General features: G+C 36.6%; 1 protein-coding gene across 1 annotated transcript in view; it reads right to left on the bottom strand.

Moving 5' to 3' along the window:
• CCSER2 (coiled-coil serine rich protein 2) overlaps positions 1-27,103 on the bottom strand; it is a 200,293-nt gene that overhangs the window by 114,937 nt on the left and 58,253 nt on the right. Inside the window, exons 4-5 of the mRNA XM_019626458.1 lie at positions 11,413-11,503; positions 2,039-2,201 (exon numbers count right to left, since the gene is read on the bottom strand). Of these exons, the coding sequence (XP_019482003.1) occupies positions 2,039-2,201; positions 11,413-11,503 (254 nt within the window). The remainder of the gene's footprint in view (positions 1-2,038; positions 2,202-11,412; positions 11,504-27,103) is intronic.

The raw sequence follows: 27,103 nt of genomic DNA, 5'->3' as shown, positions 1-27,103 counted from the left end.
TTTGCTATCTAGAGTTAGTAATCACACCTATTTATTCCCCCAAATGACCTAGCAATCCAACTATAAATGCCACACCATCCCATAAAGGGTTTTGCACTTGCTCCTTTTTTTCCATCTGAATACTCATGCTTCTACAGAAACCACTCCTCTGCAATCTCTATAGTCATGTTTTCAGGTCAAGAGTAACTTCCTTATACACCACTGCCCCAGACAAAAACCAGCTGCTGCATGCTCCTGTTGTCCTTAGACGTCACTTTACTGGGGCACCCATCATCACTGCACTGCACAACACTGTATTGTAACTACATGCCTGTCTCGCCCCAGACTCAGCATCCTGGCAGAAGGAAGTATCCACCACTCTTCTTTCCATGGGATGGAAGAAGCACATCATCTTCTACCTAACCGATAGCTGCAATGATTCCAACTGAGTTCAGGCACTGCATAACTCCTTTTATTGTCCTCAAAACAATGTTCCAAGAAGCTATTACCAATCCACAGCTTTCACCTCTCACACAATATCCAAATTCATCTCAGCTTAAGAACTGAGCAGAGTTCAACATACAGGTTCTCAAAGAGTATTTTGTGAAAGGATGAAAAAAATCTTATCTGAAGTATGAGCAAGGGTTCATATTTTAGACTTCTAAATTTTCATACATTAGCCTTAAATTTACCTTCTTATAAACAACCATTAAAGATGAGGAAAGCATAATCTTTATTATAAGCAATAAAGATGATCTTAACATCAGATGTTTGATAGTACCAACTCTCTGATGTCTATTCCTTATCAAAAGCACAGATCTGAGAAGCAAAACAGCTAAAATAATATCTGGAAGGATACATACTGCATGCATTCTTTTTACTCAATTTTATCCTTGCATCAAACTATACCAACAGAAGGATCTTTAGTTGGGCATCACCGTATCATGAACCACTGTAGAACCGCCTTTTCTCACTTGGACTAGAGTTCTCTGTAGCTTGCATTAAAGAACATAAGAAACAGACTTAAGGAATCTGTCATTATATAGTGGACAGCCTGAGACTTGTCCACTAACTATATCACAAGGTATTTTCCTTATAAGAATGCATACAAAGCAACCTCTTTCAGATTTCTGTCTCATAAAAGCCAATCAATTCAGGAGAAACATGTCATTTTTTTTAAGCACGCTGTAACTCATGTAATGGACCATGTTTTGTTCTTTGTTTTGTTGCAAATAATCATAGAACCAATTTTTTTTCTTACTTCAAGAACTATATGTGGCCATGTTTCCCTTCCATTATTTCTTTATTCCAGTTTTATTATTTGTATTGTAAGTTAGCTCCAAAACAACCTCAAATCCCCAGAGGAACAAGATGGGAGAGTGAAAAGGAAAAAAATTAACAACTACCACTAGGACCATACTGTAACACAGATGTGGCTTTAGGCACATTTATCCCTGATCCTTGAACAGTGACAAAGAAATACAAACTACGTTCTACAGATGGGAAATGAAGTAGAGAGGGGTTAAATACATTATCTGAGCTCACAAAGCTAATTTGTGCCAGGCCAGGGTTTGATCCTAGCCACATTACACATTTGGTCTGATCAAATTAAAGACTATGTTACACTTCAAAAAGGAAAAGGATTCTAGCATTGTACAGTACCTTCTTTTGTTTCTAATAGTGCTTGAAGAATTTCAAATTTTAAATTTATTATATGAGCCAAAGAAGACAAATCACTTGGCACTAATTTTACATATTACTTAAATAATAATGTTTAACAAAGTCAACATTTAATCATTCCCAAATGAGAACCGGAAAAATCACACCAAAATTTAAAGTCCAAATAGTAGACATAAATAAAATATGTATATTTATGATAAAGTTTGAAAAAAACGCTTGGGCCAAAGGAAAAAAAATTAGACATATTATTCCAATTAGTACCACATATAACTTGCAATGTTTTTGGTATCTTTAAAAACCAGATCCCAAAAATGGTTTGGGGGGGACGGGGGGAAATTACGATTCAAAATTACTCAGAAGATACAAAATTAAGACTCACCTGCTCAAGTCACTTTTTCCATGGTTATGATAGTGGTCAGGATGGCTGAGGTGATAATGTTCCTGTCCACTCCACCTCTGGGGTGGCCTTTTCCAAAATCCTTCCTGAGACTGCCGAATATTTCTGTCTGATCGATCAAAACGGTTCATATTGTCACATTCCACTAGACAGATTCAAAAGCAAAACATTATAAACATGTACACACTCTATAAAAGTTAACTACTTGTAGCTTGATAAGTAAATGCTGCTGAAAATATAAAAGTAATATTCTAAAAAATACCAGTCATTTATGTTAGCTCATCAAAAAAATAAATCAAGGTTTCCAGAAGAAAAATAACCAGCTCTTCGGTAAAAACTGAAGTGTATATTATTCAAACTTAAGTAATTATAAAACTTTCATATCACAGTCACCTAAAGTAACAATGTTCCCACTGTTTTAAAACAAGCAAATTATATTTGAAATCAACATTATACATTTTAAATACCAGTAATCAATTTCATAGTGGTTTTCATCATTATCACTTGTTGGTTCTGACTTCAGAATGAAAGTGATAAGAAAAATAAGATTTTACATCTAGTAGAGAATTCATTCCTCAAAATGAATGTCACAACTAATTTTCCCAGATTTCACGAAGCACAAATTAACTTTTCATCAAAAACGAATCATATTTTTTAAATTAAGCTCACAGTTTTAGAAAGACGCTTCAATCTGCCTGCAGTAGAGCTTGTTCAAAAAGTCTAAAATGCCACTGAAAACAAAGCCAGTACTTTGCAGCAACAAATAGTACACTCCCTGAAATCCAAATGCCACAAAAGCACGAAAAGAATCTCTTTGAAACACCCCAAGCTTCTCCTTCACTTACCCAAACACTTTGTCCTCACATATCTGAGCACTCACTAGGAGAGTTACTTTGTACAAGGGAGACATTGTGTCGCCTGCTGCCTACTCAGACATAGTTGCACACAAGGCACTGACAAACAGGCCTTCCTTCCTGCCGGCTCCCAGCCCTCCCTGTGGGAAGCACGCCCAGTTTACCCTGTGACTCCATCTTCGCTCACTGCTTACATAGCTACTGAGTTAGGACTGTTACTAAAAATACAACCCAACACTAACCCAAGCCAGGAACTGGAAAGGTTTCTCTAGTCTGGGAATTATTACATGAGAAAGTTCAAATTCTGCATGTTCAGAATTCCTTGTGATAAAAAAAGCTTTAGCAATCAATGCAATCCCCAATTTAAAAAAAAAAGAAACACATTTAAATGATTGTTTTCACTTAACCTAAAACCTGAATTTGAAATGTGAAAACTGTTTCATTAGTTTTTAAAAAAAACTTAAAATACTTCCTCATTCCCAAAAAAAGATGACGTAAAGTATGGATGTTCAATTCTTATATATACTAGAATCACTGTAACATATTTCTTCTAAATGCATAACAATTTAAATAAGGTTTTAAAAGGCATTAAAATTTTGGTTAAATTCATTACAGGAATCAATTTTAGGAAAAACTATGTTTTCTGTTTTTTTAAAAAACTTTTTAATGAAAAGAATGTTTAAGAAGTCTTACATTTGAAATTATTTCAAACAATTTCTTGTAATCTTATTAAGATAAATTAAGATCTATTTTTTCAAGTTCAATTATAGAAAACCTGGCTGCTAGACAGATACATGAAGGCATGGTGACCATTATGCTGAAAAAAAAAATCATGAGTAGAAAATGAGACTGCAAAAGAAAATAAAGTAAAAAATAACCCTAAGAAGGCTTAAACTGCTTTTAGTTCACATCTGTATTATACTCATAGACTTGGTTAAGTTCCTTAAGTATTTCTACATAATGTTAAAATGTTACTTTAGTTTAAGCAACTCTTATAGCTGAGGAATAACCTATATCTACTTTTAAATGTTCTGAATTCATATTTTTTTTAACTCAGGCAGAAACAATTCTACTCGTTCCCCTAACAAACAATTCTGTTAAAATAAGAAACTGATGTGTAATTAGGATATCATCAACACAGAGCACACAGAGTAACAGGAAAGCAAACAAATCAGGCAAATAGGACAAGAGATGGGGTTGAATACTGAGGAAAATTACAAGGCAGAAATTATCATGCTGCTTTTGTGTGTGCTAACGGTTGTTGGTACTACGAACAGCCCTCAAATTAAAGCAACTTTACTGAAACATGAACTCGAACATGGGCAAAATGGCAAATAAGCACTAGAAACAAACATTTGCAAGACCACAAAAGACTACTGGTAGAAAATGAGACAGAAGGGGCTTACTTCTAAGAGATATGACTGCTCTAAGACTCTGCAGGAAGGGTTCTGTTTATACTCCTACCTGAGGCTTCCAGCAATCATGGGTCTACATATTTTAAAATGTTATCAAGAACATAATGTGAAATAACATTAGCGGTGGTTTCTTAGAAAAGGTTAAGTGTTCTCTGACAAAATTAAAGAAATAATATAGAAAAGAAAATGAAAAGCAAATAAAATTACAAGATGGAGATAAATCAAAACCAGTTTCCAGAGCCAATGAAGGAACAGAACAAATAAGACTAAGAAAGGAAATAAATCCCTTTTATTTCGGGATCGATGGGGCGAACCTAACGGCATCCCAGTTTGAAAAAGTTTTAACCCAGTACGCTGATCAAAACCATCAGCACACCAGATGTGGCCCTGACTATGAAATTAGGACTGGAGAAAAAGGCCTTCTGAAGGAGGTTTCCCAGCTACAGACATAAAAGGGAGAAGATTTTGGTATGTAGTTATTTCATTATGAGTAGGAGACAGAGAGATAATACCAAGACTTTTACCCTCTGGAGAGAAAAAGCTGAGGTATGGGATGTAGGGATGCCTATGTCTAACATTCTTCACATCCCTTTCTTATGATTTGATAAAGGAACAAAATATGACACCAAGAGCTACCTAGAGGATTTCTCTGGTAACTTGTCCTAAGAAGGTAATGGATGACACAGGTACTATCTCCACCTGTGACTAACAATTGGCAATGAAGATAGTGGGAAAAATTACACATCACAAAGCCTGGAAAAAAAATGTGTTTTGCAGGAGGTTTTACAAATCTGTTCAGAAAAGCTTTTAACTGAAATTTGGCTTGAAAGAAGAAAAGTTTGTGTTAAAAGAAAAAAAAACAACAAAAAAAAGCCATGAATCTTGTTATTACTAAACACAATTAACAATGAAAAAATACAAATACATTTCCAGAAGAAAATACAGTAATTGGAAAGTGGTCAAGGACAATACTACAAACCTCATATAACTATATTGCAATAAAAAGTTTAGTAAAAATGTGGCCGTAGGAAAAATAACATGAAATAAGGGCAATTTAGTAGGCACCATAACTTGGTTTGGGGTGGGATTCAGGAAGTAAACAGACATCTTTTTAACACAGAAAAGTTTAAAATCAAGAGTTAGTAGAAGAAACAGCACATGTAAGAAGGGCACTATGGAAATTCTATAAACCTAAGTATTATACTATGAATGTGCCAAATGCTGGGCTTTAAATTATAGGAAATGAGTGACTATTAGAAAGTCCTGAGCAAGAGAATAAAGCAACACAACTGTGCTTTTGCTATAACAAAATTGTTCATTTAGGAGACACTTTACAACAAATCTCAAATACTCAATGGTCTACCAAAATTAATTCAGATTCCAAAATTGCTTCCTTAAGAGATTCCTTGACCAAGGTAAAAGAAAAATAGAAAAGAATTAAAACAATTTATCTTTTGGGGCCGGCTGAGAGGCGCGTTGGTTAAGAGCTGGCTTGGGATGCCAGCTCTGAGCAGCAAGGCCCCGGTTCAGATCCCACATTAGGGCCAGTGATGCTGCGCCCTCTACAGCTAAGATGGTGAACAACAGCTTGACCTGGAGCTGGCCTGCTGAGAGTCGCCGGCAACGGCATAGGCTGCAGTGAGGCTGCAGTGGACTCCTGTAAGCTACGGTGAGTGGTCACCAGCCAGTGTGAGTGGCCGGCAGATGGCGTGAGCTGCCAAGAGCCGCCGCGAGTTGACAGCAACCGATCTGCCTCACCTGGGAAGAGCGCAATGATAATACCAACATGGCCCAGTGAAGTGACATCCTCCACAACTAGACTGAAGAGCAAAAGGACAGACACTGTCTGTTCCCCTTTCCAGATTTCTCAATAAAATCTTAAAAAAAAAAAAAGTATCTTTTATATCCTCCCGAATCTCAACTCAAACCTAAAGTCCTATTATTCCTCTTCCCTCATTGCTATGCTTCTCAATTTCTCTCTGCTCAATCTCTCCCTTTGACCTGTTTCTCCCAAGCTGGCCAGAAACTTGTAAAGTTCAATACCTCTTAGAGTTAAACCTCCTTCAGAAGAGGCAAAACCTCTTAAGGTTGATTTTAAGACCTGGAGTCTCATTCTGAGCTGAGAGCCAGTGATTGCTACATACTTTCTAAGGTCTAAACCAGATTAGGGGAAATTTGCAGAAGAATTTAGAATAGTGTTAGGAATTGATGATCCAGAGTTCCCAGAGATACACCAACTAGTTCATACGTTAGAGGGAAGTCCAGGAGCAAAAAATAGAATGGAGAAGGCACAGTGTGAAGAACCTGAAAGTAACTTAGGAACCCATGATGGTGTAGAGGAAGAAAACGTTTTCCTCAGCCCTTTTAGGTTCTGAAAATAAAGCACTCAACAGATTAACAGGAGAAAAGCATAAAGTATATGTAATATGTGTAATGGGGCCTTCATAAGGAAATGAAGACTCAAAGAACCTTTAGACTTGTGTGTTTTTATGGTACTTTTGATGACGAATGCAGTTACAGAAGAATATGACAGGTTAAGGAGAATGAGGTAACTGTAGTAAACCTAAACTAAGGGAAACTTAGCATGGCCTGCTAACATTCTTCTTAGTGTCCCTCTGTCTTCAGAGATGAGGCTGTAAAGGGAGGGCGACTCATTGGAGGGTTTTATGACCTGTTTCAGGGGAGAAGTGGGGGGAGGGGTGGACAGAGGTCAGAGTGACTTTCCTGCTTCTGCCATTTTCTTAAATTCTTTCAGCTTAAAATATTCAGTTTGCCAGGGCGCCATATTTTGGGGTAATGTGTCCTGAATTCAAATGCAGAGAAAACAAAAAGAGGTTAAAAGAGGCCTTTCAGAGGCTGTCAACAAAGTCTTTTTCTGTGAACACAGATTGGGCTCTGATTCAATTCTGTTTATTTTTAAGTAAAGAAAAGATAAATTCACTTCAGACTTCAAGGATAGACTAACACCACTAGAGAACATTCAAGAGTAGATTCAGAAAGAGATGTGACCCTATCTTTCTCCTCACTTTCCGTAAAAGATTTTAAGGCAGATATACCTTAAATAGCCTCACTGACAGACTTCCAGTGCTTGGAAAGAGCCTTAAAAAAAGCAGTAGACTCAGAATAAAATGATGTCCTTCACATGTAAACAACTAGATGCCTCCATCAGTCAATTAAACACTGGAAGAAGGAGCCTCTTAATACATTTATAGATACTATAAAGAGCAGGGCATTTGAAAAATAAGTGTCTTCCATTGCATTAAGAAATAATAGAGAAAAAAATAAAGTGGGTGATTAAAGTATTCTCAGGGAGAAATCAAACACTCAATTTCTGGTTTTACCCCCTTAAACTCAAAGATAAATTTCTCTAAATAGTAAAGGACAATCCTGAACATGTTTTATTGATACAGATATTACAATATCAACCTTAAAGCCTACTGTTGCATAACCTCCCCCTTACTGTCACCAAACCACTCAGTGTAGGTATCTCCAATAACTCTTAAAATAGCTCCCAAATCCTACCCTTAACTGTCCAAAAAACATTTGACCAACAAACATTCTTTCCTTGTCTGTGCTATACCACACACGCTGGCTTCATAGGTAATTATTTACAAATACAATTGCCAGATTAATATTTTCGTCATGGCCTCGCCCTTGAAATCACAGAAGAGCCCCCTATTCATAATAAAGTCATAGCAAACTTGTGTCCAAATTTAAGATCTCAGTGAAGTGCCAGTCATCTTCTTTGCAAAAACTCTACTAAGTTTGGCAGAAATAGTGAGCTGAACCCATCAAGGTTCAGAATGAGCCATCTAAAAATCTCTACCCAAATTTGCATTCGAGCCTCAAAAAACAGAATCTAAAGGGTACTAAAATTAATAGTCAAAAGACTATTAGAAGACTCCTTAAACCTTATACCAGTCCTTGTAACATTCCCATCCTCCCAATCAAAAAACCCAGCAGGTGGGGATAGTGTCATTCAGGACCTCTGCAGTACCAAACCTCAATAATAGTTTATCTTTGGTGCCTCTGAATATAACACATTTTAGATCCATGATCTGCTTTCTTCAGCGTCCACTAGCTCAAAATAGTCAATACTTGTTCGTGTTCTAGGAAAATCTGTAATATATGTGAAAGATACCTCAGGAGTTCCCGCAAACTTTTCACAAGTCTCCAACCAAGACATCAAAGACTAAATTTCCCTGCAATTCTTTTATCTAATACATGGATAACTTTTTGCTGTGCTCTAAAGATGAGGTAGGCTCTAAGACCAATTCCATATCTCCACGTCCCGTTTTAGCTCAGAAATGGTATAAGGTTTCCAAAGGAAAGTGGTTATAATTCTAAGTAAAACGCATTATTTAGAATGTGATTTATTCCAAGGAGGTAAATCCCTCATTCCTCACTACCAGCCCTTAAAACTTCACATTAAATCTCCTAGACCATATAGTCTCATTATTTCCCCCCCTATAATTATCAATGCTTTATGTTTTTACTGTGTTCCACATATTTTTCTGCTTGATCTTCCAGACTACTAATTCAGATTTCAACAGCAGCTATGCTTTCTGTCATCTACTGAACTGTTCTGTGGGGAAAACTTCTTTTATGGCTTCAGAAAGCATTATACTGTGATTAATTCTCCCTAAGTGCTCTCATTATTGTTTCCTTGGGTCACAATTCTGCGAGTTCTGTGGTTTTCCCTGGTCTTCTTCCTGGGCGTTGACTGTGATTTTTCTTTCACAGTTGATTGGAACTCAGCCCTAGTTGCTGGAGCATCCCAAGTGACAAAAGAACCACAGAAGGTGCAACGGTCTCCACCCCAGTGGTAGAGCAGGTATTGTTCTCAGGTCTTCACCCTCTCATTAACAGAATTAAATATCCAATGTGCTCTGCTGCAGAGCATCTCAGTGTGAACACAGTGCACCTCTTAATCCCACCGCTGTAGAATTGTGTTGGCTCTCAGTGAAGACTTTAAAAGATATCATGTGCATGTTTCTGCTCACCCTATTGTCCTTCTGCCATCTGCATGAGAACAACCTGCTCCAAGTAATGCTGGTCTCAAAATGAAGAAACAAGTACACCTGAACTCAGTCTCACAGCCTAAGCAGTCCAGGCTTATTCACATACCAGTAAAAGAGAAAAATAAATGTCTATTTTGAAAGCCACTGAGATTTTGAGATTGATTGTTACAGAGCATCCTGGCAGTATAAAATAAAATAAAATAAAGCCACATCAATATGACAAATGTGAGCAGCTAAAGGTTCCTAGTACCTCAATGATACACTAAGAACAAACACCTACCCTCTCTGAAATATCCTTGCAGTTTTCTAGCATCATGTATACAAAGGACTTCACCACAGTTTTTAGTTCATCCCTGGTCCCTGGGAGGCCCGAGAAACCATGTAAATGTTGACTGACAGGGAATCCACAGATCTCTGGAGCCATTCCTCTCCCCAAAAGGATTCCCATTTCAACCCTTGTCCCAGGGGCTTTCCTAGGCTGATCTCTGGTTCTCGATCAGGCCCTAAGATAGAAAATCCTACAAATGCTATGTCAGGGGAGGTAGGAGCACCCAGGCCCCTCTTGCATATGGATTATCTAAAGCTCCACTCCAGCAGTTACTAGGATCTACAGAGGAAGACAGGCTGGATTTGGAAGTAAAATGGTAGAATGAGGAACCAGTCAAGATGGCAGAGTAGGTAAACAGTGTGCTCACCTCCTCTCGCGACCACATCAAAATTCCAACTAAACCACAGAACAATGATCACTGAGAATCACGTGAAGTCTAGCTGAACCGAAGCCCTACAACTAAGGACATACAGAAGAAGCCACCTGGAGACAGGTAGGAGGGACAGAGACATGGAATGGGCTGGTCCCACACCCGCATGTGACCATTAAAATTCAGGAGGGATATCTTGGCTGTGGAGGTTCCTCCCATTTTGTTTAGTAATCCCACTTCTGGGTATTTATGCGAAGAAACCCAAAATGCTACTTCGAGGAGATATGTGCATCCATATGTTCATTGCAACACTGTTTACAATAGGCAAGGTGTGGAGGCAGCCTGGGTGTCTGTCAGTGGATTAATGGATAAAGAGGAGGTGGTACATAAATACAATGGAATATTGCTCAGCCAGGGAACGGAATGGGTTTTTGCCACCTATGGGGGCATGGATGGACCTGGAGGGTGTTGTGCTGAGTGGAGTATGTCAGACAGAGAAAGACTGATGCAATGTGATTCACTTATATGTGGAAACTAAAGAACAAAATAAACAAGCAAACAAAACAGAAACAAACTCATAAATACACAGTACATTTTGATGGTTGCCAGGCAGAAAGGAGTTTAGGGGGTTGGTGAAAAGGGGAAGGGATTAAGAAGTATAAATTGGTAGTTACAAAACAGTCATGGGGATATAAAGTAAAGCACAGGGAATATAGTCAATAATGTGGTAATAACTATGTATAGTGTCAGGTGGGTACTAGAGAAGTACCTACCGGGGGATCACTTCTTAAATAATATAAATGCCTTACCATTATGCTGTACACCTAAAATTAACATAATATTAAGTATCAATTATAATTAAAAATGTTTTAAAGGCAGAAAAGGTGAAGGGGAGTAACAGGTTAAAAAAAAAAAAGAGCCAAATGATTTATTCAGAAGATCACCATTTTCCTAGAATTGATCTTAAAATATTTTTCAAATTAACGATTTTTACTGATATTTCATAAATCATTACATTTGCTTCTCTAAATGTATTTCTTCTTAGAATCAAAATGAGATAATGGGAGGAAAAATTGGGTATGTATATAGGAAAAAAAGGCCAAATCCTATCTACCATTTACTTTATGATATAGGTATATAATTTTATTGCATCATAAAGAAATTATATCTAATAACTAAAAAATCAGGTTTAAACACTTAATAAATTTACAATGAACTCATTTAACATCTCTTAAGATTGATTCTAAGCCTGAAAAGGCTTCCTTTTCAGATTGAACTTGAGAAATCTGTAAATAACAAATATCAAATTGGCTATAGTCAACTAGTTTAATTATACGCCTCTGGAGGTTCCATATTGTCCCCACTTACCATTTTCAAGAGGTGCATCCTCAGGCAGATCCACATCAAGCATAAGGTCATCATCCTCAAGGTCACATGATTCAAGATTATTCAGAATATCCTGTAAACAAAAGCAGTAAAAATGTTATAATCTAGCTCAAGGCTGTATGTAATCATGAGTTGTGAAAACAAGACTATGTTAATCTGAATTTACTCAATTTTTGTGTTGTACAGATAAATTTTAGAAGTAAAAAAATAGATTGAGGGGCCAGCCGAGTGGCTCACTGGTTAAGAGTTGGCTTGGTAGCGTGAGCTCTGAGCAGCAGGGCCGTCGGTTCGGATCCCACATGGGCCAGTAATGCTGCGCCCTCTACAGCTAAGATGGTGAAAGACAGCTCGACCTGGAGCTGGGCTGCCGGGAGCTGCCATGAGCAACCGTCCAACGGCCGGTGACCAATCTGCCTCATCCAGGAAGAGCGCAATGATCACAATACCAACATGAGCCAGTGAAGCGACGTCCTCCACAACTAGACTGAAGAACAAAAGGACAGCAACTTGTCTGTTCCCCTTCCCTNGTGAGTCGCTGGTGATGGCGTAGGCTGCAGTGGGGCTGCAGTGAGCTGCCGTGAGCCACTGTGACTGGCCATCTAATGGCCGGTGAGCGACTGCCTCATCCAGGAAGAGCACAATGACAATACCAACATGAGCCAGTGAAGCGACGTCCTCCACAACTAGACTGAAGAACAAAAGGACAGCAACTTGTCTGTTCCCCTTCCCTGATTCCCCAATGCTGTTCTCTACCCCAATACCCCAATAAAATCTTTAAAAAAAAATAGATTGAACTGTTTTATCTGATTAAGCTTTTTGTAACATCCTTCTCCTAGTCTTTCACTCCCACCAGATTTTGTTTTGAAAAACACAGTGCTCACTATCTGCCAGACACTGTTCTAAGCACTTTACAAACATTCGTTTATTTAAGCTTTAACATCACCCTATGACTTCATGACTAGTGCAATTCCCATAGTCTATGTGCTGAAATTAATGCACAGAGAGCCTAAACCCTGGCCAATGCAGGACACGAACATAGGCAGTCTGTCTCCTGCGTCCATGCGTTTAACAGCTCCCCTGGCAACGTGAATAATCAAAATTAGTCAAGTATCTCCCAAAATTTATTCGTATTTGGTGTGGGAGGCTGTGTTTTATTATATCTAGGGATTGGACTACTTATGCAAAAACAACAAAATAGGCCTTTAACGATGTGATTATTCCACTCCTTTCCTGTGCCAAACCTGCATACTACTGTTTTCAGCACCACAACCAACTCCTCGATTTGCCTTAAGTTATTATTTTTCTATAACAGAACTGGAGCTGTAGAATTGGTACAAGTACACCCTCCTGTGTTCTATTTGCAACCTTGCTAGCTATCATCTATCCCTAGAAAATTAATATTTTGTTTTCAAAGACTCTTGTTCTAAAGTCTAAATAACTAATAAATGAACAAAAACTAAGTTTAAGGTAAACTCAGTTTGACTTATAGCCCACTAGTGGATCCTTCCAATCTAAGAACTGATCCAATACTGCAAGATCGGTCGGTCCCCAGTATATATAAGAAGATCCTAAATCCACAAATTTTTAAATGACTTAGATTATGGCCTTAAAAAACTCTTATAGAAAGGGAGTATCTACATTATTACAGATAATATGAATAAAATCAGAATTGTTCCCTATTTCGGGTATTTCATCCAAATCTTTTCAATTTTGTGTTACTGGGCCTTCTTTCCAGGATCCATTGAGAACTGAAATAACTGTAATTATTAAATTACAACAACAAAAAACCTCTGCATAATTATTTAACCTTGGCACAAGAAAGGTATTTATTTCTTAGAACCTCTTTTGATCATGAAAGATTTGCTATCCTTAATACAGTCTTCCTAAAAAATCAAGAAAAAAGATGAACATGAAAAAAATTGGCATTGGCCATAATGGACAGTTCACAAAATAAATATAAAATAAATGGCCAATAAATATGATGTAGGAAAGAATGCTAACACCAATGTTGGTTTATCATGACTGAGAGAAATCTAGTACTCATCTATACTCCAGAGAGGATTAGATTCATATAAACTTTCTGGAGGCCAGTTTGCCAAAATTTAGCTAAAACTTTCTTTTTAAAGGTAAGGTTTCTTTCCTAAGAATTTATACCTTAGTAATAAACAAACAAATGCAGAAAATGCATGCATAAGTATGGTTACTGCAGCATTGTTCAGAATGGTAAAAAAGTAGAAATAGCCTAAGTGCCCAACAATAGAAAAATGGTTAAACAGAAAGTATGATATAGTGATACAACAATATTACATTGTAAGTTAAAAAAAAAAGATAATAAAAATATATTTATAGACATAGAAAGATGTTAATTGCAGAAAAAACAGACTGGGTTGTTTCTAATCTTTTGCTCTTAAAAATAATGTTTCAGTAAATCTTTATAAGTCAAAAGTAAACTGAAATAAATGAATCTAACTTGTATCACGTTGTTGGCATAACACTTAGATAGAAACTATTTCAAGTGGGGGAAAAATCCTCAAACTATTTTTGGTAATTGTAATATGGATGGTAGTACAGTTATTACTCTGAGATGACTGTGTATACATGGGTATAAATGAAAGGAGTTGTATTGGTGTTTGTTGAAAAATGGATTCTCACCTTAGGAAAAAGTTTAAATGTGAAAAACAATGAAATTAAATAAAAACTATGTTCCTGAATATAAGTAGTATAAGGAAGTATCAGTATTAACACAAGGTATTTTTCATCTTAAATAAATATCTCTAACACTACAAATTCTGTACAGAATTATCCATTTTTTGAAAAAACAAATTCATTGTATAAAATGCATTCAAAAAAGTTGGAAGGAAACCAAAACACAGGTTAACTTTCTATTTTAGGATTATGGGGTTTTTTTTTCTTTTTTCATTTAGAGTAGCTGTATTTTCTCATTTTCTTCAATAAGCATTGACTTTCATACATTTACCCCCCAAAATCATATGCTCTATAAAAACATTTGACTATGTATGCATAAATATGTGTGAAACAAGATGATGCTGGGTGCCCCAGGCCAGATCTGACAACCAAGGACACAGCAAAGCATCAACAATAATAGGACCTCACTTTCTGTCCAAAGCAGGGCTGGCTGAGACTCACCGATCAGCAAACAGAGCACTGCCACCACTGCCCAAAAGGTGTTCAACGTCTAATAACTAAACTCTACATTTGTTTTGTGCAGTTTTCTGTGAGTTTCATTTTATACTGAAAGATTTAAAAAAACAGTCTTAAAGAATGGGAATGAGCCTGTTCTAACGAATGTAAAAGTGATGGAATAATTAAATGATTTTGAAAGAAGTTACTAAGAAAGCCCAGTGGAAAAGGGAAGCACAATTAGCAATAGTTACAGGGAGAAAGGGAGAGAAAATCATCCATATTTATGCTTCAAGTTAACATTCGTCAATAAATCATTATATATGAAGTTTCAGAAATTTTTACAGTAACATGGAAAGAAGCTATGTAAAATGGGGGTGGGAGGAGAAGCATAATATGACTCCATCGTTAATGCTGAAAACTACATTTAAATATCTAAATGATGATAAACCAAAGAACTGTTACGATTTCCCATACATGAGATGATATGTGCTCCTGTTCTTTACATTCTTTTCGTTTTTTTCTAAAATAAGGACATAATGCTTTTATAATATGCAAAATTTTATGTTGGAAAAAATCTACCTCTCTTGGCATCAACAGGCAAGTTCAAACCACACAAACATAGCCCACTCCTGGGAACCCTGAACCTAGCCCATCCTTAACCACAATAAAAAACAGAGCTACTTACCCCTCCCGCCTACACTCAAGCTATTCTGGACTGGTTTTGGTACCTGTCATGCTCTCCCCAGAAAAATCTCATTATGTGAGTAATAAATCTTTCACACTCTCTTATTATAATATGTGCGGCACCATTGGTCCTGGCATCCAAACAAATTTTGGGGGAGAGGAGTTGACCCCGCCCCTTTATGTGGCAACCATAAGATAATAATTCAATAATTCAACACAGATAAAAAACGAGGCACAATTCTGGGCACAGGATATACCCATGTAAAAAGACAATCTTTATCTTTGTCAAGAGTTTAAATAAACTACTCCATGATACTACTGCCTTGGCATACATGCCCCAGATAACAGCCCTCCAGTGCCAAGCAAATGGAAGTTCCTGATACAACTTCCCCAGAAGCCCTTGTGAGCAACAGTCTCCCCACCTCCCAGGGCCTTCCCCTTGTGCATCCCTTGAAGAAGACCCCTGTGGAGCTTACCAAAACCCAGCTCTTTTTTGTTTGAATTGACCCACACAGCCTTAGCTCAAGAACCCCAAACACTCCAGCCACAGACCCTAATGAAGGCACATGCCCCAGGTCCTACCACTCTATCTGCACTGGGATGGCCCTTTGAGGCATGCTGTGTACCTTCCCATGTGGCCCCCAGGTGGATGTCATGTACTTCTTCCAGGATCTAGTAGTAACCAACTTCTCTATTTCCATTTCCCTTGTGGTCTATTGTTGAATTGGGGTTCACCATCCAACAGCCCAGAGTTCTACTTAACAAATGTTAGTTTAATCAAGTCACAACAACCCTTCAAGACGACTTGTCTCCCCTCAGTTGCTTTACAGCATGATCATTGCACAGGTGCCATAAGAGCACACTGGATGGATATCTAGGTTTGGCAAGTCAGAGACAAGCTAAAACAACCTAAAAGCCAAGTCAGAGACAACTGAAAGAGAAACCAAATGTGGCCTCTAGAACATGAAAGAGGAAAATACTTTCTACATAAACAATACTGTTAAGGGCAAGGAAGCAAAAAATATAACCTATTTCAAGTGTTTGCAAAAGTTTTTTAAAGGACGGGAAGCAAACACTTTAGACTTTGCAGGCCTACAGACAAAATCGAGCATATTATGTAGGTAATTATATAGCCATTTAAAGTGTAACCACTTGAAATGTAAAAAATATAGTCTGCAGGCTGTGAAAAAACTGGTGGTTGGTCAGATATAACTTACAGGATACAGTTTGCTGACCTGCTCTATTCACATAACTATAAGTAGCTCACTAACACTTATTATGGACTGTGGTTTGTGCCACCCCGCCCCACCAAGTTCATACGTTGAAGCCCTAACCCCCAATATTAGGGTATCTGGAAGTAGGCCTTTAGGAGGTAATTAGGTTTAGACAAGGTCATGATGCTGAGTGAGGACCCTATGATGGGATTAGTGTTCTTATAAGAGAAAAAGACCAGAGCACATACCCTCTCTCTCCCTGCCACATAAAGGACACAGTGAGAAGGCAGCTGTCTGCAAGTCAGGAAGAGGGCCCTCACCAGGAACAATCTGCCAATATTGATCTTGGACTTCCAGCCTCCAAAACTGTGAGAAATAAATGTCTATTGTTTAAGCTACTTTGTTCTAGTAGCCCAAGCTGACTAAGACAATACTCAGACACTGTGTAAGGGGAAGAGACAAACAGAACTACATCATGAACAACTATTTAGGCCATATTAAAGAGTTTGAACTTTATTTCAATGACAGAGTATGACTGACGAGTTTTACGAAGTGACAAATTGAGATTTGCATTAAAGAAATATTCCGACTGTAGTGTAGAGAATGGATTTAAGTGAGAAACGAAAACCAGTTTTGTGGCTATTGCAGAAATCATGTGATATATGATGATGGCCTGATAGTCATCAATGTCAGTGAGAATGAAGAATAAGCAGTTATGAAACATACCGAGGAGTTAGGATCTATAGAATCAAAGTTAACTGAGAAGTAAGAAAGGAGACATGAATGAACTCCTTGGCTCCTGGCTTGAGAAACAGATGGATGATTCCTATTCACTGAAATAAAAGTATAAAAAAGGAGGCCTAGATCTGGTAGGAAATAAAAGAATGAAAACATAATTTTAAAACCTGATAATTTTGACATGGCTACTGTATCTTCAAGAAGACATGTCCAACAGATAATTGAATATACTGGGGTATGGAGTTGAGCAAAGAGATTTGAGGTGTGAAAGTAACCACCATTCATGGCAAATGAAAAATACTGAACAGTGAGTTTGACGAGAGAGAGAGTGCAGAGTGAGAAGACTGGATTCTAACATCTGTCTTAGACAATCTTTACCACATTTTTTCACAGAAGGTATATCTTTATCCAGTATCAGATTTTGAGAAGAGTTATACCAGAGATAAGATTAAACCTTTCAGTAAGGGTTCAGGCAAAGAGGGAAGGAAAAAAAATTAATCTAATTTTTCTTCACCAGTCATCTGCACAGGCTAGGAACTGTATTATTAGAGGAAGAAAGGAGGCCATGGAGCATGGAGATTGGTTAACATAGGAAAGACTTTCTGCTTCATGATGGTTGTGTCAGGCTCTTTCTCTCACTGGCAAGCCTGCACTTGTTGGGAACCAACATCCACACACACCTGTTTTAGTTGGGAGGCCATGTAGCACAACCACGAGATGGGAGTATGCAAAGTAAACCTAAACCTGAAAACTCACTTGCTTCCAGAGGCTCCCACGAGCTTCACTGGAATTAAAACTCTGAAGACATATTAGAATTGTCACAGAACTCCCTTGGCCTCTGAGAATGTTTTCCCATTCAAATAGTGTGAACTATGAGATCATGGGCCAGTGCTGCTTTCAATGAGTTTCTGTTTCACTCATAAACTGGAGAAAGCCTAAATGTTTTCAACAAATGAATGGCACAATCACCAGTTTAAGTATCATATGGAATTATTTTTTTCTTTTGATATACAGTTTATGAATTTTAAAACAAAAAAATTTGTATAAACATCAATACAATCAGGACACAGAAGTTTCTTCACTCAAAAAAACTCCCTCGTACTAACTAGTTATCGTCACACCCTATACCCACACATAATCCCTTGGCAAACAATGTTCTGTTGTCCATCACCATAATTGTGTCTTTAATAATGTCATATAAATGGAATCATACAGTGTATAACCTTTTGGGAATGGCTTCTTTCACTTAGGAGAATGTCTTTCAGATTCATCTAAGTCGTTGACTATATCAATAATTCATTACTTTTTACTGCTGAGCAGTAGTATTCCATTGCATGGATGTACCAGTTTGTGTATCCATTTACTCATTGAAGGACATTTCAGTTTTTCCGATTTTTAGCTACTTTAAGTAAAGCTACTATGATCATTCATGTACAGGCTTTTGTGTGAATAAGCTTTCATTTCTCTAAGGTAAACACAGAGGAGTGAGACTGCTGTACAGTATACAGAGTACATGTTTAATTTCATCAGACTGCTAAACCATTTCCCGGAGTTTCTGTATAGTTTGCATTCCAATAATCAATGAGACTGGCCTTTCCATATGCCCCTCCCCAGCTTGACTGCAGACTTGAAGACAGCAGACCTTGTTTCCAGTCTGGGACCCTGGTCTCTGGTTCCAAAGCATGCACTGGAGACCTTATTTACAAACTGTGTTTGTCTACTCTAACCTGCCTGGGTTACCTGAATGACTGACACAGAATACTTACCTTGGTTTTGCCTAACTTGGAACTTGCCAGTCCAAAAAGCATTGGGCATTGCTCAAAAACATTGTATGGCCAACAAGCAATCCACCATCACCCTGGGCCAAAAGATGATAGTTGAAATATATGCCGAAAGGCTGAGAGAAAAGGCTGGCGAGAGTCTCTTTGGGAAATTAGGTGATTCAAAAGTGCCATGGATACTGGAGAATTTAGAAAGCCACAAAAATACCCAGGGCAAGATGCATTCTGAGTAAAGACCTAAGAATACCCAAAGCTTCCAACTCTGGCTGATTTCTAGACTTAGAAGAAGTAGTAAGTAAAGGCTAAGGTAGAATGTAAATGGAGGCTAAGCACTGAAGGAGAACCCCAACACAGAGCCAATAGCAAAGACAAAGACAACGAGAGGTTTTCTTTCAACTTTCACTTTGAGATGTTTTTTAAATGTTCCTTCTTTTTATTCCTTTGTTCTTTTTCTACCTGCTTCCCTCCTTCTTTCTCTCCTTCCTTTCCTCTCTCTTACTCTCACTCTCCTCTCCCTTTTTTTTTTTTTTTGGCTTTTGGCACTCAAGAAAATCTCTGCATAAAACACTAAATAAATACAAGCTACAGTAACACTGCCTTCATAGACCACCCATGATGAGAGACTTTACAAAAATACTTTAGAAAAGTCACTAAAAAGAAAGCAGCTGTAGCATATAGCAAGTAACAAAAACAAACCCTAAGGAGAGTGAAGAATATGATTTGCAGTGTTGCCACATTAAAATATTCAAAATGTTCAGTTTTCAACAAAAACTTAGGGGCATGCAAAGAAAGCACCACCCATTTACAAAAGAAAAAAAATTAACAGAAATGATCCCTGAGAAAGTCCAAGCACTGAACTTAACAAAGACTTGAAATCAACTGTCTTAAATATACCCAAAGAGCTAAAGAAAACCCTAAGCAAAGGATATCTAACCAAGTACAGAAAATCAGAGAAGAGTAGAACATAAAGAAAGGAAAACAGAAATTCTGGAGATGAAAGTATAACAACATAAATGAAAACCTCAATAGAATTTCTGGATATATATCCAAAATAATTAAAAGCAGGATCTCAGAGATTTTTACACATCCACGTTCACTGCAGTATTATTCAAAAGTCAGGAGGTGGAAACAACCTAAATGTCCATCAACAGGTGAAGGAACAAATAAAATATAATTCCATATAATGGAATATCATTCGGCCTTAAAAAAGGAAAGCCTATCACAGTCAACAACATGGATGAACCTTGAGGACATTATGATAAGGAAAACAGGCCAATCACAAAAAGACAAATATTATATGATTCCACGTATATGAAGTACCGAGTAGTTAAACTCAAAGTACAATGGTGGCTGCCAGGAGCTTGGGGAAGAGAAAAAAGGAGTTTGTTCATGAATACAGTTTCAGTTATGCAAGGTAAAAAGTGTTCTAGTGATCTGTTGCACACAATAAGGATATAATTAATGCTACTGAAACTGTACACTTTAAAATGGCTAAAGTGGTAAATTTTATGTAATTTTTTTTTACCACCATTAAAAACTTAGATAAAAAAAACAACTAACTGACAATTCTTAAGAATTAAGGGATTATACAGTTGTAACTTACATTTATTGAACACTACTTGATTCCAGTACTGTGGTAAGCATGTCTATTATTTAGTCTTCATGAAAAAATTTAAAAATCACTAGAGAGTTTCAATGGCAGGTCTGAGTAGGGAGAAGAAAGAATCAGCAAATCTGAAAACTGGTCAATTGTAATTATTCAGGCTGAGAAGAAGGGAAAAAAAAATGAAGAAAAGTAAAAAGCCAAAGAGATTTTTAAAACACAGTAAGGAATTCCAACATATGTATGATGAGACTTCAGGAAGAGAAGAGCGTGATAATCAGGGAGAAAGAATATTTGAAAAAATAATGGCCAAAAATGTCTCAAATTTTCAAAAAGAAATGAATCAACACACTAAAGTAGCAAAATGAACTACAAAACGGTTAAATGCAGACAACGCCCCCAAGACACATTATATTCAAATTATCAAAAGCCAAATCAAAGTGAAAATATTTAAAGCAGCAAGAGAGAAGAAATGCATTATATTCAAAGGATTCAGGGTAATACGAACAGTTCTCATCACAAAGCATAAGGCTAGAAGGCAGTGGGAAGGCATTTTTAAAGTGCTGAAAGAAAAAATTCAACCAAGAATGCAATGTCCAGGAGAACTACCCCTCTAAAACAAAGGAGGAATTAGAAATAATAAGATTAAAAAACAAACAAACAAAAAGAAGAGTTTATAACTAGTAGGCCTGCCTTATAAAAAATGCTATTAGGAATTCTTCAGGCAGAAACAAATGCACAACAGAAAAAACTTGAAGCCACACCAAAACAAACAATAAAAACTTCAAAAAAAAAACCCCTCTAGAAAGTTTAAATATATAGGTAATAATAAAACCCAGTATTATTGTACTTTTGGTTTATAATTGCTCTTTTTATTTCCTACATGAATTAAAAGACAAACAGAAAAATTATAAGTCCATGTTAATGAGTACACAATATATTAAGATATAACTTGTATGACAATAACATAAAAAAAGGGAACATAATTGTATAGGAGCAGAGTTTTTCTATTCTACTGAAGCTAATCTGGTATCAGTTCAAACTAGACTGATATCAATTTAGGATTTTCATTGTAATTCCTAGATAACCAAAAAAAAAAAATTTTTAAATATGAACATAAAAGAAAATTGAAAGAGCACCAAAATGGTATACTGCAAAAAAAATCAAACACAAAAAGGGCAGTAATGGAGGGAATGAGAAACAAGAAAAGTAGAAAACATATAGAAAACAAATAGCAAAATGATATAACTATGTCATTACTTGTCAATGATTAAACACTGATGTAAATGTAAATGCATTAAACACTCCAATCAAATGGCAGAGATTGCCAGTGTAGTTTAAAGTTAAAAAAAAAAAATAGATCCAACTACATAGTTACCTTAGACTCAGCTTATATCCAAAGACACATATATGTTAAAAAGTATAGGGCCGGCCGAGTGGCTCAGTTGGTTAAGAGCTTGCTCAAGAGTGCAAGCTCTGAGCAATAGGGTCGCTGGTTCAATTCCTACATGGGCCAGTGAGCTTCACCTGGGCTGCGCCCAAGCTGAGCTGCCACAGAGCAGCCAACAGGTGGCAGGATGGCTCAGCTGGTAAGAGTACATGCTCCTAATGACAAGATTGCCTGTTCCATGGTGGGCTATGCCCACCCGCGGCTGCGAATGAATTCGGTACCTTGAGCTTAGCTGCCCCCAGATGGCCCAGTGGATAGGGCATGCACTCTTAACAGCAAAGTTGCCAGTTCAACTCCCACATGAAAAAAATAAAAATTAAAAAAAAAGTATATATTCTTTGCAAATAGTAACAAAAGCACAGCTAGAGTGCTGACACTAGTATTAGACAAAATACTTTAAGTTAATAACTATTACAAGAGACAAAAAAATATATTTTATATTGATAAAAGGTGAATTAAGAAGATATAACAATTATAGACACATACAACCAATCATCAGAGCAAAATATATTGAAGCAAACACTGATAAATTTGAAGAGAGAAACAGAGTTTCATGATAATACATGGAAAAGTCAATACTACACTTCGCATAATGGACAGACTATAGACATAAGACCATTACGGAAATTGAGGACTTTCAAATACTGGACCTGAAAGATATATAGATATATAATAAAAATTCACACAACAAAATCAGAATACACATTTTTCTTATGTGCACATGAAAAATTCTTCAAGATATGCCATGTGTTATTCACAAAACAATTCTAAATAATTTTAAAAAGACTAAAATCATAAGAATATTCTTGGTCCAAATATAATGAAATTACAAATCATAACAGAAAGAAATCTGGAGAATTCACATATGTGGAAACTGAACAACATATTCTTTAACAATCAATGACTCAAAGAATGCCTAGATAAAAATTAAAAGGGGCCAGCCAAGTGGCTCAGTTGGTTAAGAGTTAGCTTAAGGGCGCGAGCTCTGAGCAATAGGGCCACTGGTTTGATTTCCACATGGGCCAGCAACGCTGAGCCCAAGCTGAGCTGCCACTGAGCTGCCAACAGGTGGCAGGATGGCTCAGTTGGAGAGAGCACATGTTCCTAGCAACAAGACTGCCTGTTCAATGGTGGGCTTGCCCACCTGCAACTAAGACTAAACTTGGCATCTTGAGCTGAGCTGCCACCCAGATGGCTCAGTGGATAGAGCATGTGCTCTTAACAAGGCTGCTGGTTCGACTCCCGCATGGGATGATGGATTACGCCGTCCCCCCCCCACCCCACCCCACCCTTCAGCCCTGCAACTAGATTGAAAGTGGCAACTGGACATGGAGCTGATCAGGCTTGTGCCCTCACAACTAAGACCGAATGACAACAACTTGACTTGGAGCTGATGGGTCCTGGAGAAACACAGTGTTCCCCTTCCCCAATTCCCCAACACTGTTCCCTTCCCCAATTACCCAATAAAAATCTTTAAAAAAAAAGAGAATACTATGATAAATAGTACACAAATTAATTAAGATAAATGGTCAAATTTCTAGAAGCATAAAAATTACCAAAATGGCTCAAGAAAATAAAGAAAATCTTAAACTAATAACGAGACACAATAAGTAATCAAATATCTCCCAATAAAGAAAACTACCAAATCAATGGCTTAACTGGTGAGTTCTACCAAATATTTAAGAAAAAAGTAACACCAATCCTTTCCAAACTCTTCAAAAAAAAAAAGATCAACACTTCCTAACTCATTCTATAAGCCCAGAATTACCCTCACACAAAAGCCACACAAAAATCTACAAGAAAACTACAGACCAATATCCTTATGAATACAGACATAAAAATACCAATACAAGTAAATTCAATCAGCATACCAAAAGAATTACATAAAATAAAAAAGTGGGATTTACCCCAGAAATACAAGGGTAGTTCAATATATGAAAATCAATTAAGGTAATACACCACATCAAGAGAAGGGGAAAAAAAAAACCACATCATCACGTCAATTGATACAGAAAAAGTATCTTTTGATAAAACTGAACATCCTTTCATAATGAAAATACTCAGGAAACTAGGAACAAAATTAAACTTTCTCAACATGATAAAAGGCATTTATGAAAACCCACATCTAACATATTCAATAGAGAAAGACTGAAAGATTTTTCCATAAATCAGGAACAAAACAAGAATGCATGCTTTCATCACTGCTTTCCAAGAATGTGCTGGAAGTTCTAGTCAGAATAATAACACAAGGAATTGAAATAAAAAGCAACTGAACAGGAAAGAAAGAAGTAAAATTATCTTTCACAGATATTATTCATATATATATATATATATATATATATATATATATATATATATAAAAAATCCCAAAGAATCCACAAAACTACTAGAGTTAATAATAAATTCAGCAGAGTTGCAGAGTAAACTATCAACATTCAAAAATTAGTTGGTGTTTTTTCTATATGTCAAAGGAACAATCCAAAAAGGAAATTAAGGAAACTAGTCTATTTAAAATGGCATCCAAAAGAACACAGGTGACCCTTGAACAACGCAAGCTGAAACTGTGTGAGTCCATTCACACGGATACTAAAAATCTGTGTTTAAGTGGACCCCCACAGTTCAAATCAGACTAATATCATATGACTCAGTGCCCTAACACTAATTACGTTGGGTTTTTCTTGTGTGGCCTACCCTGATCCTAAGTCACCTCATTATCATAAACTGTAAGAGCCCACCATGAACAAAAACATTCCAATCAATTGGGAAATTCCAAAGATAGAGAGGCTCCCACACATGAACTGGAGACAAAAGCAGCTAAAAACCTTATACAACACAAGACTTACTACTATAAGACAAAACAAGACAATAATCAAGACAACACGTTATTGGCAAAAGAACAGACACTCAGATCAACAGAACAGAAAAGAATAGAGCTCAGAAGCAGATCCACACAAATATATTCAACTGATTCTGAAAAAGGAGCAAAGGCAAGTCTATGGAGGAAAAAAAGATTTTTCAATGAATAGAGTGGAACTCTTAAGACAAAATTACAGTTGACCCTTGAAACATAGGTTTGAACTGCAGGAGTCCACTTATATATGGATTTTTTTCAATAAAAATAGTAAATGTATTTTCTCTTCCCTATGATTTTCTTAATAACATTTTTTTCTCTAGCTTACTTTACTGTAAGAACACAGTATATAATACATATAACATATAAAATGTCTGTTAATTTACTGCTTATGCTATCAGTAAGACTTTCGGGTCAAAAGTGGGCTATCAGTAGTTAAGTTTTGGGAAAGTCAAAAGAAATAATGCAGATTTTCAACTGTGCGGGGTGTCAATTGCCCAATCACCACACTGTTCAAGAGACAACTGTATATGCAAAAAAACTCAACCCAAATGCAGGTTACACAAAAATTAATTCAAAATGGATCACAGAACAAAATGTAAAATACAAGACTGTAAAACTTCTTGAAGTAAAAAATAGAAAAACCATATGACCTTGGGTTTGCTGATGATTTTTTAACTATACCAATAGCATAATCTGTGAAAGCAAAAGTTGATTAAGTTGGAATTTATTAAAACTTCTGCTCTGTAAGAGACACTTTTAAAAGAATGAAAGGACAAAGCACACAGACTGGGAGAGAATATTTGCAAAATATATCTAATAAAAGACTTATATCCAAAATATATAAAGAACTCCTAAAAATGCAACAAAAAGAAAACAAATCAATTAAAAAATGAACAAAAGACCTAAACTGACACTTTCATCAATGATATACAGATGACTAATAGGCATATAAAAAGATGTTCAACATCCTTTGTTATTAGGAAATTGCAAACTTAAACCAATGAGTACCACTTTACACCTAGAATACCTAAAATCCAAAGCACTGATAAGGAGGGAGTCACCTGCAGGTGATGATGCAGAGCAAGGATATTCTCACAGCTAGTGGAAATGCAAAATGGTATAGCTTCTTTGCAAAACAGTTTGGCAGCTTCTTACAAGGCTAAACATTTATCTTACCATATGATCAAACAATCTCACTCTTTGGTATTTTCCCAAATGAGCTGAAAACATCTATCCACACTAATACCTGCATTTAATATTTACGGAAGCTTTATTGATAATGGCCCAAAATTGGAAGCAACGAACATGTCCTTTGATAGCTGGGTGAATAAACAAATTGTGGTACATCCATACAAAATAGTATTATTCATCAATAAAAAGAGGTATCAAGTCACAAAAAGACATGAATAAATATTAAATTATTGCTAAATGAAAGAAGCCAATATGAAAAAGCTATATGCAGTATGATTACAATTATATAACATTCTTAAAAAGACTATAGAGATAGTCTAGAGATCAGAGTTTGCCAGGGGCTCACTGGGAAATACTGTATTTGCCCATGTATAAGACGCACCTTAACTTGGGGCCTGAAATTTGGAAAAAAAATGTATTACATAAAGTTATTGAACTCAAGTTTTATTCATCATAAAATTCATACAACTCATCACTGTCAAAAAATCTACAACCACTATATAAGACTCACCCGGTTTTTAGACCCCAAATTTTTTTAAAAAGGGTGTGTCTTATACAGTGGGAAATATGGTAAAGTATGGGCAATGTTTCAGGATGGTGAAACTATTCCTTATGATACTGTAATGCTGAATACAAGACATCAAGCATTTATCAAAACTCACTGAACCTTACAGCACAAAGAGTAATCTTTAATGCATGCAAACTTTTTTTTAAATCTTTTAGGTCAGGATTCTTAGAAGGAATGCAGAATGTTTAAATATTATAAATGTATGAAACAGCCTCGCCTAAGTAGCTCTGGAAATGACTGGAGTCTGTAAGACTAAAGGCAAAAGAATTCTATATAAGCACTGTACTCTAGTTGATAATGGTGTTTCCTGTGGGGATATAAATTAACAATTCTGAAATGACTATACATGTATACTGGAATTTAACAATCAAGTAAATCAATGGCTGATGGTAAGCAGCAGGTTTCTTACTGGCTGAGTGGGAGGTAACGAGCAAGGAAAAGCAGCG

This window comes from Hipposideros armiger, unplaced genomic scaffold, assembly GCF_001890085.2.
Source record: "Hipposideros armiger isolate ML-2016 unplaced genomic scaffold, ASM189008v1 scaffold_678, whole genome shotgun sequence".
NCBI classification, from domain to species: domain Eukaryota; kingdom Metazoa; phylum Chordata; class Mammalia; order Chiroptera; family Hipposideridae; genus Hipposideros; species Hipposideros armiger.
This window is presented reverse-complemented; position numbering and strand designations above follow the sequence as displayed.